Source organism: Mauremys reevesii, linkage group 4 (assembly GCF_016161935.1).
Source record: "Mauremys reevesii isolate NIE-2019 linkage group 4, ASM1616193v1, whole genome shotgun sequence".
NCBI lineage: Eukaryota > Metazoa > Chordata > Testudines > Geoemydidae > Mauremys > Mauremys reevesii.
The window spans coordinates 22217821-22232836 of NC_052626.1; the positions used below are offsets into that span (position 1 = coordinate 22217821).

General features: G+C 41.2%; 1 protein-coding gene across 2 annotated transcripts in view; it reads right to left on the minus strand.

Annotated features, from left to right (window-relative positions):
- The window catches only part of LOC120403590 (cytoplasmic dynein 1 heavy chain 1), a 67488-nt gene that overhangs the window by 15629 nt on the left and 36843 nt on the right, over nt 1-15016 (minus strand). The window contains exons 41-57 of one of the 2 annotated variants that reach the window (XM_039534848.1): nt 13178-13343; nt 12792-12955; nt 11818-11947; nt 10117-10250; nt 9676-9790; nt 9355-9516; nt 9056-9270; nt 8712-8916; nt 8358-8531; nt 8135-8254; nt 7934-8054; nt 6055-6250; nt 4772-4889; nt 3408-3623; nt 1563-1775; nt 1265-1392; nt 571-724 (exon numbers count right to left, since the gene is read on the minus strand). In XM_039534848.1, the coding sequence (XP_039390782.1) occupies nt 571-724; nt 1265-1392; nt 1563-1775; nt 3408-3623; nt 4772-4889; nt 6055-6250; nt 7934-8054; nt 8135-8254; nt 8358-8531; nt 8712-8916; nt 9056-9270; nt 9355-9516; nt 9676-9790; nt 10117-10250; nt 11818-11947; nt 12792-12955; nt 13178-13343 (2731 nt within the window). Of the gene's footprint in view, nt 1-570; nt 725-1264; nt 1393-1562; nt 1776-3407; nt 3624-4771; nt 4890-6054; nt 6251-6681; nt 6878-7933; nt 8055-8134; nt 8255-8357; nt 8532-8711; nt 8917-9055; nt 9271-9354; nt 9517-9675; nt 9791-10116; nt 10251-11817; nt 11948-12791; nt 12956-13177; nt 13344-15016 lie in introns of both variants that reach the window. The other variant, XM_039534847.1, reaches the window with a different exon arrangement.

Consider the following 15016-nt stretch of genomic DNA (forward strand, 5'->3'; position numbering starts at 1 on the left):
GCCATTTCTAGACAGATATATGCATGTATATAAAAAAGTACATTTGCCTTACTTTTTGTATTTTATCAAGCCAACCTGGCTTCTCCCATCTGCTCCAACCCAGATATTTCAACACTATTTACTGCAGACATCCATAGAAGTGAGTTTGAAGATTTTTTAAAAAAACAGGAGCATTACAGATCAGTGTAAGGACTGTTCTATGCTGAAGGGATGGTGCGTAAAGAGTCACTGAAGGGGAGTGGATAGTCAAATCACTGGTGAAGCGGAAGGCACATAATAGGTGACAAATTATTAAGTAGCCTGGGGCACAGCTGAGAAAGGCCTTTAAATTTGACCTTCATATTGTAGGAGAGGGGGAGCAATGTGGGTAGAACAACAGGTAAGGAATATGGTCTTTGCTGCATTTAGATCCATTGTCTACACAAGGGCCTTGATTTATTTAATACCTGAAAAGCACAATTGTCAAAGTAGCAATAAAACTAAGCCCCAGCAAGTGAAGATTTCAAGTGTACTTCCTGGGAAATGTAACTACAATTTTTTTTTTTTAATTTATGTAAACAAGAGACTAACCTGGACGAGTAGAGGGTTACCAAATCTCAATGCACTTTCCAAGTTCTTTCTGAAAGCATCATCCAAAAAGCTAGTACGAGTGATCTTACGGTCCTTGTATTCATTCATAATGAACTCCGTGGCTTGTCCAGAAGGATCAATGATCAGTGGATACCTAAGTTAGTGAAAAAATATTTCCATCATATGACTGATTTAAGGCTTTTGACACAAGCCGTTTAGTCCACTAAGGTTGAGTTAATATTCTAAATCTTTTTTTGAGAATATGGGCTCATGTAATGGAATATGGAGGATCACGGTCATTGTTTGGAGAAGATAACAGTGATCTAACTAGATACAACTATCAAAAGGATACTTTACTGTTTCAAGTGATACAGACTGACTAACAGCTTTAGTTTGAGTTAAGTTGGTATAATAGTGAAGTACACTAAAAATGCAAGTTGTTTTGCTTATAAACACAAGGGAAGGAGATTATTAAGACTTGCATTTAATTTGCTATCACGGATACTATGCAGATATCAGACAGTGCTCAAAATTGTCTCAAGGCATTTATATTCAGGTTGATGATAAAGTTTCAGTCAAGTTTTCCTTTTGATAGGTGTGCGCAAATTCCATTGACCTCAGTAGGAGTTCTGTGCACTGATGCATTATTAAGTTTAACCCCACACATCCTGTACTTATTGTACAAATGAAGTACCTATTAAACCGCTTAAGCATGATAGCATTTTCTGTGCACAGGTCATCTGCAGGTAGAGAACTTGCTTGCCAGCGAAGACGCTCATCTGCATTGGAAAGGTATTCTGTCCTTGCAATGTCTGTACGGAACTGAAGAGTAAAACATTATTAGTTGCCCAAAGAGCCCAAAGTTTGTTCAAATTTGATCTTTATCTTTTGTGAACACCTTGTGATTTCCCCTTTATGAAGCAGTAATTCATTACAATCAACGTTAACACCTCTGGTAGTCATGACATAAGAAACTGTGGATCAATCTTTACCTGGATATTTGCTTGCTGCAAGTGATGGGACCATGTAGTGAACAAGTTCTGTCGCATTTGCTGGTCAAAGTAACCAGCATAAGCAATAAAAGCTCCTGAAAGCAAACAGTCTCCTGCAATAGTGGACATCTGATTCTTGAAGGTTTCACTTGTCTTCTCCCATCTTTCACGTTCAGCAGACAGACTCTTCAAGAGAGCTGTGCTACGGTTTACCTAGAAATTAAGGAACGGTCAATATAATATAATATACATCTTTATTCAAAATGAAGGCTCCCATAATTACCGCATTTGCAACCAATACGGACAGACAAGTTTGCCCAACACACCAGATTTTGGACCCAAATTTTCAGAATGACGTATATTTAGAAAATAATTATGAGTGCATGCACAACTCTGGAAGTTTGGTTGTTGGTATTCTTGGGCTGTGAATTTTACGGTTCTGGTAATGGAAAGGGCTAGAGGGTTGCAAGCATTTTGGAGAATAGGATTGGAATTCAAAACGACCCTGACAAATTGGAGAATTGATCTGAATTCAACAAGTGAAATTCAGGAAGGGGGAAAAAAAATCAAATGCAAAATAACTACAGAACAAGGAATAACTGGCTAGGATCTAGCTGGCTAGGCTGAAGAGGCTCTGGGGATTATAGTGGATCACAAATTGAGTGTGAGTGAACAATGTGATGCAGCTGCAAAAAAGGCTAATATTCTGGAACATATTAACAGGAGTGTTGTAAGTAAGACACGGAAGGTACTGGTCCCAATCTATACAGCAAACAGGGCTCAGCTGGATTACTGTGTCCAGTTCTGGATACTACACTTTAGGAAAGATGTGGACAGGTTGGAGAGTTTCCAGAGAAGGACAACAAAAATGATTAAATGTTTAGAAAAACCTGACCTATGAGAAAAGGTTAAAAAATGAGCATGTTTAGTCTTGAGGGAAAAAAAGACCACCATGAAATTCTTCAAATATGTTAATGGCTGTTCTAAAGAGGACTAATCAATTATTCTCCATGTCCATTTAAGGTAGGGTGAGAAGTAAGGGGCTTAATCTGCAGCAAGGGAAATATAGATTAGATATGAGGAAAAACCCTCTAACTATAAGGAGCAGTTAAGCACTGGAACAGGCTTCCAAGGGAGGTTGTGGAATTCTCATCATTGGACGTTTTAAAAAGTGGATTGGACAGACACTTGTCCAGGATGCACTAGGTTTATTTTACCCTGCTGCAGCACAGAGGGCTGGACTTGAGCTCCCTTTCAGCCCTACATTTCTATGATTCCATCAGTGCAGCTCAAGGAGCCAAAAAATAAAAGGACATTTGTATGGATCATTTGACCTGACTTCACTAGTCTTGTCTGAAGAGAGCTTTAATATAGCAGTTACCCTGCAAGATATTTTTAAAATATTTGTGATTATTTAATGCTTATAACAATTCCTCTGAAACACATTTGAGACTTACAGAATTGATCATTCCAGTGGGTAAATTTTGTGCTTGTGAAAGAGGACTGGCTTTGCTTCACCTATGCTAGCTTTCCTTGGTTTTGAGTAACATCCCAGACACTAGCCTAGTCCTGATCAGACAGATTGACAATTTAATTGGGTGGCCAGCATGAGGAAGTGACTGGAAGAGTAATCCTCACTCTGGTCTGTTTATCAATGGTCTGCAAAGTTCTTTGTAAGAAGTCCAAAGGATGAAACATATTGAAAGGCCAACTTGTGTAGAGAGGCCATTAAAGCATTCTGTGTTAGAAAGGTGTACAGAATGTTTGAAAGCCACTACTCCTACCCTCTGAAACATCAAAGAAAAGTCCGTAAAATGGACAAAATGGTACATTAAGTATTCTCACTTTTGCTTCAACTGCAGCCAGGTCTGCCTTAATTGCTTGAGCCTCTGAAATCAGCACTGCATATTCTTCCTTGTAGCGAGCAATACTGGCCTCAAGATCACGAATCATCTGTTCCACCTCATTAGCTTTCTGTTGATTGTCTTTGGCATCATCCTCCAGTTTCTGTAGTTCATTGCGGAGGGGTTCTACTCGTTTCAACATATCAGCATAATTCAGCTGTGAAACATGTGAACAGTCAGTTCTAGATACTTTCTAGAATGGAACTTACCACGTGACTTGGGACCGTGCAAGTCAGCAAGCATAATTTTGTATGGATTGAGGGCACCCCTCAGGATTTTAGGTATTCGGGCTTTCATTTTAAAATGTTTAAGTTTCTAGTCCTCTACTTAAACTGATTCACTATTCTGAGTCTGCAGGTGGCCTGATACAGCCAAGAGGTGTCAACTGCACTATTCATCTCACTGAAGACAGACAGAAGTTCTTTGGGACGCCTCCAGATTTCGATCAAATTTCAAATTAAATTGTGCAGTGCAGACACAATTGCCCATGATGCCAGAGCTCTCTTAGGGAGCGTAGGATGAAGGCAGGGGAGACAGTGCAATAAGTCTGAAAGGCTAGAAGAGGGAAGCTTATCCTATGGGTTAAGTACCAAATTAGTGTATCCTTTTCCTTGCACACTGGGATTAGCCTGCCCCTGCCCCCACTGAAGGAGCCCTCCCGTTTTCCCATAACGGCACTCTATTCAAGCTTCTAAAATCCCACCTGTAAACCCTTGGCCAAAGCCCACGCCCAAAAATACCCAGCCCTATCCAAAGGGAAAGTTGGTTGAGATGCCATCTGTGCTTGCCATTGACATTACTTCAGAGCTAGATGCCCTCCCCCTCAGTAAGACATGATCATACTGCTCTACAATATTCCCCACCCTTGTCAGGTGGGGGAAACGAGATCAAACCAGGCAACAAAAACTGGTCTGTGTGAACACAAAACTGGCTACAGAGCAAGACCACCAGCCATTAGTCACTATTATGAAAACAGGTATTTTCAACTACCTTTTGGAAAAGTAAATAGTAGGGTTGCAGTCATTACATACAAATTCTTATGAAATGTACTGCAGAATCCTGTTAATCATAGAATTAACCGAGTATTCAAGAACATTCAGCACCTTACTCTACTCTATTTCTGGTTTTTACCTCTACAATAGCAAGCTAGACAAGATGCCACAGATCTTCGAGTGATGGAAGTCCATCTATTCTGAGTTCTTGCATATTTACAGCACCGTAGAACTAGTACTTATCACTAGGTGTTTGATTTCCCACATAAGACTGAAGCATTCTACATTGGCGCATCTACTGCAGATGAGTTACCTGTGCAATTGCCCATTTTACCATGGGACCACACGCTAAGGATGCTCGGTTTACGATTTCATAATTGTAACTTGGATTTGACATGTAATTCTTCTTCATCTTTTCCCGGATGGAATCACTGCAAAAGAAGAGTTACGTTTACATTGACATATTCAACACTTGTGCACATGCTGTGTCAGAGTTACTGAGAGGAAGTTGCCCCTTTACTACAGTACAGTAACTCCTCACTTAACGTCCTCCCGCTTAACGTTGTTTCGAAGTTACGTCGCTGTTCCATTAGGGAGCATACTTGTTTAAAGTTGTGCAATGCTCCCTTATAACATTGTTTGGCTGACTTTACAAGGGAGCATGGCACAAGTTCCTCTTCTCCGCTTTCTCCCACTCCCTTCCTTCCTCCCTCCCAGCACTTCCCCCGCCGCCAAACACTTAGGACTTTCTGGGATGGAGGGGGCGGGGAAGCTGCCCCCCTTCCCCCTCCCCCCCCCCCCGTCAGGCAGGGCCACCCAGAACGCAGGGGCTTTAGGGGCTGCAGGGTGGGCCCTGGCCTGCAGCTCTAAAACCCCTTTTGGAATGCGGCCCTGCGAGCACAGGCCGGAGAACTCAGGAGGAGCAGGGGCAGCCACGCAGCCAGCGGCTGGAGAGAAGCGGAGCTTTCCCCTTCAAAGCCGGCCGGAGAGAAGTGGCGCTTTGAAGGGGAAAGCGCTGCTTCTCTCAGGCCGCTGGCTGCCCCTGCTCCTCCTGAGTCCTCCGGCCCGTGCTCGCAGGGTCGCATTCCAAAAGGGGCTTTAGAGCTGCAGGCCAGGGCCCTGCAGCCCCTAAATTCTGGGTGGCCCTGCCTGATTGGGGGGGGGGGGGGGGGAAGGAAGAGAAAATCGCAGCCATGTCCGTGATGCGCAGAGCCACCTGCATACCCCCTACACCAAACAGGAGCTGCCCCAGCTAGAGTGCTCTGCACCTCCTGCCTGCCCCAGCCCTCAGCTTCCTCCCGCACCCCCACCCTGAGAACCCTCCTGCACCCTAACTCCTTTTCCCAGATCCCACACCCCACCCTGAGCCCCAGGGGTAAGCCGGGGCACCTCCCCACCACAGTACAGTGCTGTACAGTATATAATGCCTTTTGTCTGCCCACAAAAGATTTCCTCGGAACCTAACCCCCTGCATTTACATTAAATCTTGTGGGAAAACTGGATTAGTTTAACATTGTTTCACTTAAAGTTGCATTTTTCAGGAACGGAACTACAACGTTAAGTGAGGAGTTACTGTAGATAAACTAAAACCAATACCTTAGATCTTGAGTATTAAAGTTGACAATGCTGCTGATGAAATTATCTCTGAGAATAACTGGTCTGATCTTTTTCCAGTCATTTGTCTCCTCACCCAACAAGAGACAGATTGATTCTAAAGCCAGTTTTACTGCAGCGGGAGGGTTGCCCATTGCTCTTATTTCAACAAGATGTTGCTTCCTTATAGAGCTCACAGCTATTAAAGGGACGAAAAAAGTATTCAGCATGCAACAATCAGGGATTTAAGGCTACTGCTGGGAAATAATGAAAGAAATTTAAGTTCAATTACTGGGAATAGTCTATACCCCAGTGCTCTGATGGCAGTAGGTGCTACTCAGACTATACTTTAAAATTTATTTTAAGAGCAAAATTTAGCTCTGAGATGCACATCTTCTCCCTGATAGATCATCTTCATGAATAGATGACAGAGTTTGTTATTTTGTTCTCCGCATAAAAGGCGGAGATTCTACACACACACACACACACGAGGTGAATGCTGCTTTTTGGGAGGTAGAAACCAAACCCTAACATCACCAATTGTGACTACTAGTAAGATTTCTATTGTGAAAATCTTGTGAACAATTTCTTTCTATTCCCAGCAGTAGCTCGGTACCTGCAGTTATTCACCTGATCTCCTCAGCAGAAAAGTTTACAATAGTTGGAATGAAGTTTTCCCTCATAATGATGGAACGTATCTGTTTCCAGTCAGTTGTACTTTCACCCAATAGCAGACAGATGGACTCTAGTGCTAGCTTCACTGCTGCAGGTGGGTTGGCCATAGAACGGACCTCTACCAGATGCTGCTTCTTTATTGATTTTACAGCTAATCACAGTGGTCAAGCCAGATGGAGCAGGGAAAAAAGGAAGAGTATTGATTGGGGAGAAAAAGGAAGAAAAGACAGCAAAATAGTAAGACAGGAATTAAATCTTCATTGATATTGTTGAGAGATTTTTAAGCTTCAGGTCATATCTAAAACGAATTAAACCTCTCTTGTAAAAACCAAATGCTTTCCACATTTTGAAAACTCTCCACCAGTATTCTCACGTGAGAGAGCAAGCTGAACTCTCAGAAGCTTCCGAGCACTACTACAAGAGCAAGAGTTTGCACCTGGCAGCTATGTTGAGTCCACAAGTTAAGGAGCCTAAAAACAAGGCGATGCCTCTACCACAAGTGACTGTATACCTAGGCAAATAGGGAGTTACAAGTCCTTCCTCCTCTTATGCAACCCACTAATAAGCCATTGTAACTAACTCTGGAGTAAATAAGTTGTAGGTAGTATTTCCATTAACGATACTTATGTAGCATTTATTAAATCACTAATTCCATGAACTGGACACTGCTATCTCTTAAGAGGCAGCACCAGCAGAAACAGAACACATTAGGGACTTGTCTAGAAAACCATGAGAAACAAGCTGGGGTGCAAATGCACAGCAAGCTAGCGTGCTGTAGACAAGCTGAACTATGTGGACCATATTACTGCACACCAGAAATTTCCTAGTGTTTGTTGACCTACTCCTGTTTCAGGAGTTCCTATTCTAATATGCCCTGATATACTGAAAGACAGTAAGTAAATCTAGCAAAGCTTGGCAAAAAACAGTGAACCATTAAGACAGTTTATTGCTCAAAAGTTTAATAAAAATATTGCTTAGAATGCAAGTCTATGGTAGCAATAATGGGAAGTTTGGAAGCTCAGCAGTGCTAGTGAATTATTTTAGTTCTACGGCTTCCACACTACAGATTAAGATACTGCTGATAAAGGGATGGACCCAAAGTTCACTGAAGCAAATGGAAGCACTCCCACTGACTTCAAGAGCCTTTGGATCAGCCCCAAGCCCCTCAAGGAAGGCACGCTGTAGTTATTTGTCAGTGTTGACTTACCATTCTGAGCTTCAATGACAGCAGGTTCGACTTTGTCTAGATCCTCCTTCACACTCATTTGCTTATCTGCAATTACTGCTTGCTGTTTGTGCAGCTGCTCTTGAATATCTTGGCTCATAACCTAAGAGAAAGATCGTGTAACCTGTAAGATTTCTGAATATACTGTACGTGTACAAAAGGTAAAGAAAGCTTTGATTTCACCTTTTTCTTCTCAGCTTCTTGCTGATCCTTCACCATTTTTTTCAGCTTGTCATTAGCTGCTGCATTCTTCACTTCCAACTCCTGGCTCTTTATTCTCAAGTCCCTACGCAGTTCTTCCACCTGACATGAATTATAAGATTAGAGTCTATACAGACTAAACTCAGTTTTAAAATGTTTAATAGCTCTAATTGTATATGAAAAAGCAAAGTTTAAAGGTACGTACCTGATCAACAGTTTCCTTGATCTTTCTAAGACCAACATTCAAATGCATCTGCTGTTCTTCCAGCTCACTCCTTTTCTCATTGAACAAGTTGGCATAATGGTTGATGAAGTCCAAATAGTGACGTGGTGTGATGGCCATAGTTCTGCCTCCCCGTTTTGCTAGACGAGCGTTAGCCTTTCCAAAGGAAAAGGATTTTGTCAGAAGTTTGTATACGTAAGAGATTAGGATTATATAAAAATCTAGATTTTTTTTTTTTTTTTTAACTCAAAACTGTCACAGGGCAACATTCTTGCACTGAATGTGTGTCAGTCCAGTAGAACATGACAGAGATCCAAGTAGAATGGCAGAACACACCTGATGAAGGGTCTGGTGAACAAATACACAGCTATTTACAATAGCTTCCCTATGTGATGGCGGCTGTGGTAACTTATCATACACAACTGGCATATAGTCTGGCACAATGTAGTTTGGCTTCTCAAGATCCATTTTGCTTGTAAACTCTTTGCCAACTTGGTACAGTGCTTCAGTTGACCAGTCTCCAAACCAGTTCAAGACACACCTGCAGACAGGACAAGACATACATGAAAACCTCCAAACTTTTTTCAAGAGAGTATTAACAATATTCTTAATTAAAAAAGACAGACAAGTGTTAAGACACTTTGTTGTAGGTTAGTTCCCAAACAGAATATATAAGTTACCTGTTGAAGAGAGCTGGAGAAGTAGCTGCTCTGTCCTTCAGGCCCTCAGAAGATGGGTTCATGGTGAACACAACATGGAGATTGCGAATAACTTGACTGGTGAACCATTTGTACAGTTCTTCATGTGAATCTAGCATTAGACCTTCTTTCTGTGCTCCCTCTTTACATTGAGTCATAAGGGTGGCATATTCATCTCCTTCAAAGAGACCAGGAACCTAAGCCAGGAAATAAGTATATTTTTCTTAAAGGCTTGATTTTCCCTGCATAACTGCTACTTTACATAGATTTACTCAAGTTACCTCTCCATTGGCCAGAAGAGTATTCATTCTCTCCAGGAATCCAGAATCCAGTACATTTGACTCATCCATTATAAATGCTATTTTCTCATTCTTGCAGCCAGAGCGTCTTAAGACCGTTCTCAGGTCTTCATCAAAGTCTTCACCTGTGTATTTTCTATGCACCTATAAAGATTTAGCAATAGTTACCGATCTTTTTTAGCCCTTATCCTCCCTCACAATGACTTGTTTATACATTTATCTTACCAAAAAGACAGAATATCTGCAAGACAACTGAAAGCTTTAACAGTCAATTTTTTTGTGGCGTGATAGAATTAAACCAACCTTTATTTGGTAAACGCTTAAACCATTCATCCAAGCCACAAATCGTGAGAGAGTAGTTTTCCCGGCTCCACTAACTCCAATGAGAAGCAAGTGACCCTGAGGCTGGCGGAAGATTCTGAAAGAGATTGGTACTTCAAGTAAATTCACTGCTTGATAAATTGTGAATTAGCCACCACATTTCCAAACCTCCTTTCCTTGCAAACTTAACCTGTATTTTTTTTTTTTTTGGTACGGTGACTGGTTTGGGGGCACACTGAAGTGACCATTGGCAATATTTCTCAGTCTACTGCTACAATTCCAACCTTGCAGTGCCCCCTTTACAGAATGCCTCTCCCACGTAGAGCACCAGAACAAACTGGTGCGCTATTCTGGACTAGTCTGAATATAGATTTGGTTTAAAATTCAAACTAGACAAACCCAGGAGTTGGAAATTCAGCTTACCGGTCAATTCTTAGCACATGATCCAAAACTTCATTGAACAGCACTAGTGGCACATCAAGTTCTTCTTCATAAAACACTTTCAGCCTGGCTTTTACATAGTCTCTCAGCTCTTCCTGATCCACTGGGATATAATCCTAGAATAAGGAGGCCAATATGTAAGCAAGAGGAGATCTAACAGTCTAGAATTTAAGACTAAGGGAGAGAATCTCACCCTGCTGACCCCTCTGTGCTGGATATAGGGGCTGGAGTGACAAATTCCCAACTCAAGAATTGATGATAGAGTCTGAGGGGGTCCCTGTGCTGATGTAGTATGTGCTACGGGCAGGGCCTGTAATGTTACATGTCAAGCAGCTGCGCTGCCCAGAATTTCTACAGGCACCTGGGAACTGGCTTGCACGGTTTAGACAACCCATTAAGATTCAAAGCTACTTTAGTCCCCACCCCACTCCCCCTTGGCTACGAGTTCTGGTGCTGTGCCTCTTAGTGCAGTTCAGACCTTCACCTTAACTTAAAAAACTAGTTTGCACACCAGTTCAGATGCTGCATTTAAAATCGATGCACAAATAGAAAATGCATCATGTCTGCAGAGCCACTGTAATGCAAGACATTTAAAGGATCTACTGCTTACTTTAAGGGGCAATATAAGTCAGTATATTCCATAAGTGCCAGAAAATTCCCAGGTGGATAGTTATTTGTGCTCCTCCTTGGCACTTTTACCATCACTGCAACTTCCTGATTAGAATACACATATGGCTCAACTGGTTGAGTTATGTTATCTAATATACTGGGTGCATGTATGTTAAGTGCATTTTCATAAGTCTAAACAGACAGGAGAGCATTTAGCCAGAAAGCACAGAATTAGATTTATGAATTCCTGCTTGGATACTGAAAAGCAAACCCTAAAACATTCAGAGCTTTACAATCACATATTAACATTACACAATTGTTTCTTGAAGTGCGCTGCAACAGTTGAGGCCATATAAAAGGATTGGGGCAGTGGGAGGGAGGGGGATCTAAGGCCATGAACAGTTTATTGATCAGACATTGTTCATTATGAGACCACTATAGGCATTTATTGTTCTGAAAGCATACAGCTAGATACAGGATTGTGGAGTACAAGCATATTCAATCATGCCACTTTGGGTCATATCTCAGATCAAGCTACACAATGATCTGACTAACAACACTTGGGAGACCAAAGGAACCCCGGGATGCTAGGAAACGAAGCTTGTAACTCAGTGGATGGCACTTCTTTGAGACATTAGTTATCCGGTGTGGTTACAGACACCATTGGCTTGTTTGTTAAACAAACCAAAGAGACAACCTACATCTCCTAACTGCACTAGTCCAAGACCACAGGATACTTTCTGCAATTGTTACCCTCAGTATTGTAGGGAAGTCCCAGTTTGGGTATATGCTCTGCCTTCAAATTCACAGTTCTACTTCCTTGGTACCTGGATAGATTCTGTTATTTGCTGGATAACCCATCATGACATGCTGCGTCAAATGTGTTTGGTTACCAACTTCAAATGGTTAGCAATCCTTATTGTCAAAGGTAAATTCTATCATAGTATGGACTGTGCTTAGTACACTAGAAGGAGTGCTGCCTCAGTGAACTGGTGGGCAAAGATTCACTCTCTTAATAGGATACTTAGTGTCTGCAACTGTCAATGGCAAGGCTTCTATTGAAATACCCCTCACCTTTGACAGCCAATTGCTGTACAAGATGGGTCTGCTCATAGCTCTCTCTTTGTCTATGTTGGGGAAATGTTTCAGAGCTACCATATCAATGTTTTCATCAGTCCAACGTCTCTCTTCATCTTCCACAAGTCTAGTTAGAGAGAAAGACAGTTACAAGCAAGCGTGCTATTAAAAACAGATATATGTGAAGGACACGCCAAGTATTATAAATAGCAAGTTAAGGCAAAGGGTAATACTATTGTAAATATGAGTCAGATCTATCTACTTACAAATACTTAACAATCCAACAGACTTCTCTTGCCCTGAGCTTAGAGTACTAGATTTCAAATCCACAAAAGGTATTATATTCTTCACATTTTGGTTATGCGTATAAGCCTTTGAAGGTAGCACTTATTTTATGAACGTAAATTTTTGTTCATTTCTACAGCAAGTGCAATTTCAATTTGACAAATCCTGAAGATGTGAGAAGGGAGCAAGGGTGAAAAGCCTTTCTGTGTAACTGACAATTTAAAGGTCCATTTTCAAGGGGCCGGGGGGGAACCCAACTTGCATTGATAAAAATCCCTTAATCTCAAATGCAACAATTAAAGAAAGGGGCCTGCTGAGATTGGCCAAGCCTTTTCAAACTATTTGTTTTTACCACCTTTAAATTTGAGGTGAACTATAATCTTGTGGTCTTTGTAGGCAGTCTATACTTCACCTCACAAACCTGCCCAGTAAGACAGTTTTGTGCTACAAGCAGATAAGTGAATCAGCCATCACTGACATAAAAACAAGTGAGTTTGGCATTTAAACCACCTGAATATTCTGCCCAGCTGAGCCCTTGTAAGTGTTTATACTTATACATCTAAAAGAGCAATCTGGAATCAAATTAGAGTTCAACTTGGGTCTCGACTTTTTAAAGGAAAGTCTCTGAAAAGAGGGATCTTTTTCTCAAATTTGTACTTTTAATACTATTTCCATAGTTTCTTTACCTGTCTTGAAAGAGACGCAAGGCTTCGTGTGCCCAAATCCTAATAAGCCCTTCAACAGGTAAGGTTTCTAATGGTCTTAAGGCTTCAAAGATACCTCTCACCCATCGAGTCATTTCACGAGGTGAATAGATGTAGTGTGGCTGTGTGTCCTGGGTGAACCTCTCCTAAAAATTCAAAAACACTGGGTATGGTATCTAATGGGATAAAGTTGTGCAACAATAATTAACATGCAAACAATGCTTCTCATGCCCCCATCTCACAACTGCTAATAAAAACAGGGTAAGCAGGCCAAGACAAAAAGCACTGGGGATTTATCTAGAAGTGGCACAGTAACAAGGAAAGAGGACTAGTCAGCAGCAGTTGGGATAGTGTGTAGAGTAAGTTACCTGTGACATTGTGTAGAATTCTACCATGGCAGCAGTAAGAGGTTCTGCATATGTGCGGAGCGATGGGATAAGCCTCAGCATTGCACGATTGAATGTTCCATATATCTGAGTAAGTGACGCTGGTCCAGGATAGTCCACATACACCACAGGGACATGGCGTAAAAATCTGAAAGAGGTCCAATAGCTTAGTGTTCATACCAGGAAAGATTTCATCCAACTCAGCTAGACTAGACCTGACCTATCTATTTTCAATATTCAAAACAACTGCCATCCTTGGTGGAGATTTCACCTCAAATTAAGCCACTAAAAGTCAAAGTAGCAGAGTCAATTACTGACTTGTACTCTGCAATATCACATCATATTGGTTCATCTCTGATCCAAGCTGCTTGTTTCATAGGGTAAAAATAACTATTAATTTCACAACAGCCTTCTCAGCCTCTGAAGTGAGTAATGTTCAGCACTCACATTAGCCGCGACCCTGCTGGCTAATACAAAGTCCTCTTTGAAGTACAGGAATGTGAATGGAGTACAGTCTGTGTTGTTCATAGACTGTAAGGCCAGAAGAAATCTAGTCTAACCTCCCATATAACACAGGTGGTAGAACATCCCCAAAATAATTCCCAGGGCATCTTTTAGGAAAAAATTATCTCTATTTAAAAAATTATCAATGATGCAGAATCCACCCTCGGTAAATTATTCCAATGGCTAATTACTCTCACTGTTAAAAATTTATGCCTTGTTTCCAGTTTGAATTTGTCTAGCTTCAGTCTAGCAAAGAAAGGTATAACATGATCCAATGGCTGGAAGCTGAAGAGCCTATTATTAAATATTTGCTCCCCATGTAGGTACTTACAGACCAATCAAGTCCCTCCTTAACCTATTCTTTGTTAAGCTAAATAGCTTGAGCATTTTGACGCCATTACTATAAAAGCAGGTTTTCTAATCCTTTATCATGCTTGTGGCTCTTCTCTGAACTCTCTGCAATTTCAACAAAGAATCCTGTGGCACCTTATAGACTAACAGACGTTTTGCAGCATGAGCTTTCGTGGGTGAATACCCACTTCTTCAGATGCATCCGAAGAAGTGGGTATTCACCCATGAAAGCTCATGCTGCAAAACGTCTGTTAGTCTATAAGGTGCCACAGGATTCTTTGTTGCTTTTACAGATCCAGACTAACACGGCTACCCCTCTGATACTTCTCTGCAATTTGTCATCAACATCTTTCTTGAATTATGGGCACCAGAACTGGACACAGATTCCAGCACTGGTCACATCAGTGCCAAATACAGAGATCAAATAAGCCTCTATTCCTATTTGTGATCCCCATTTAAGCATCCCAGGATTGCATTAGCTCTTTTGGCCACAGTGTTACATGTTCAGAGGGGAGCTCGACTTTAACTGATTATCCACCACAATCTCCAAACCCTTCTCAGAATTGAGTTCCCCAAACCTGTAAGTATGGCCAACATTCTTTGTTCCTAGATGTATACATGTACATTTAGCTTTATTAAAATACATATTAACTGCTTGCACCCAGTTTACCAAGTGACACCGATTGCTGTGAATCAGTGACCTGTCCTCATTATTTACCATCCTCCCATTTTTGGGTTCTCTGCAAACTGTCAGTGATTATTTTGTTTTTTTCTAGGTAATTGATAAAGATGTTATATATCATATGGCCAAGAACCAGTCCCTGTGCAACCCTACTGGAAACAAACCCACTCAATAATGGCTCCCCATTAACAGTTACATTTTGAGACTCAGACAGTTTTTAATCCATTTAATGTGTGCCATGTTACTTTTATATCATTCTAGGGTTTTTTTTTTTTTTTTTAAAT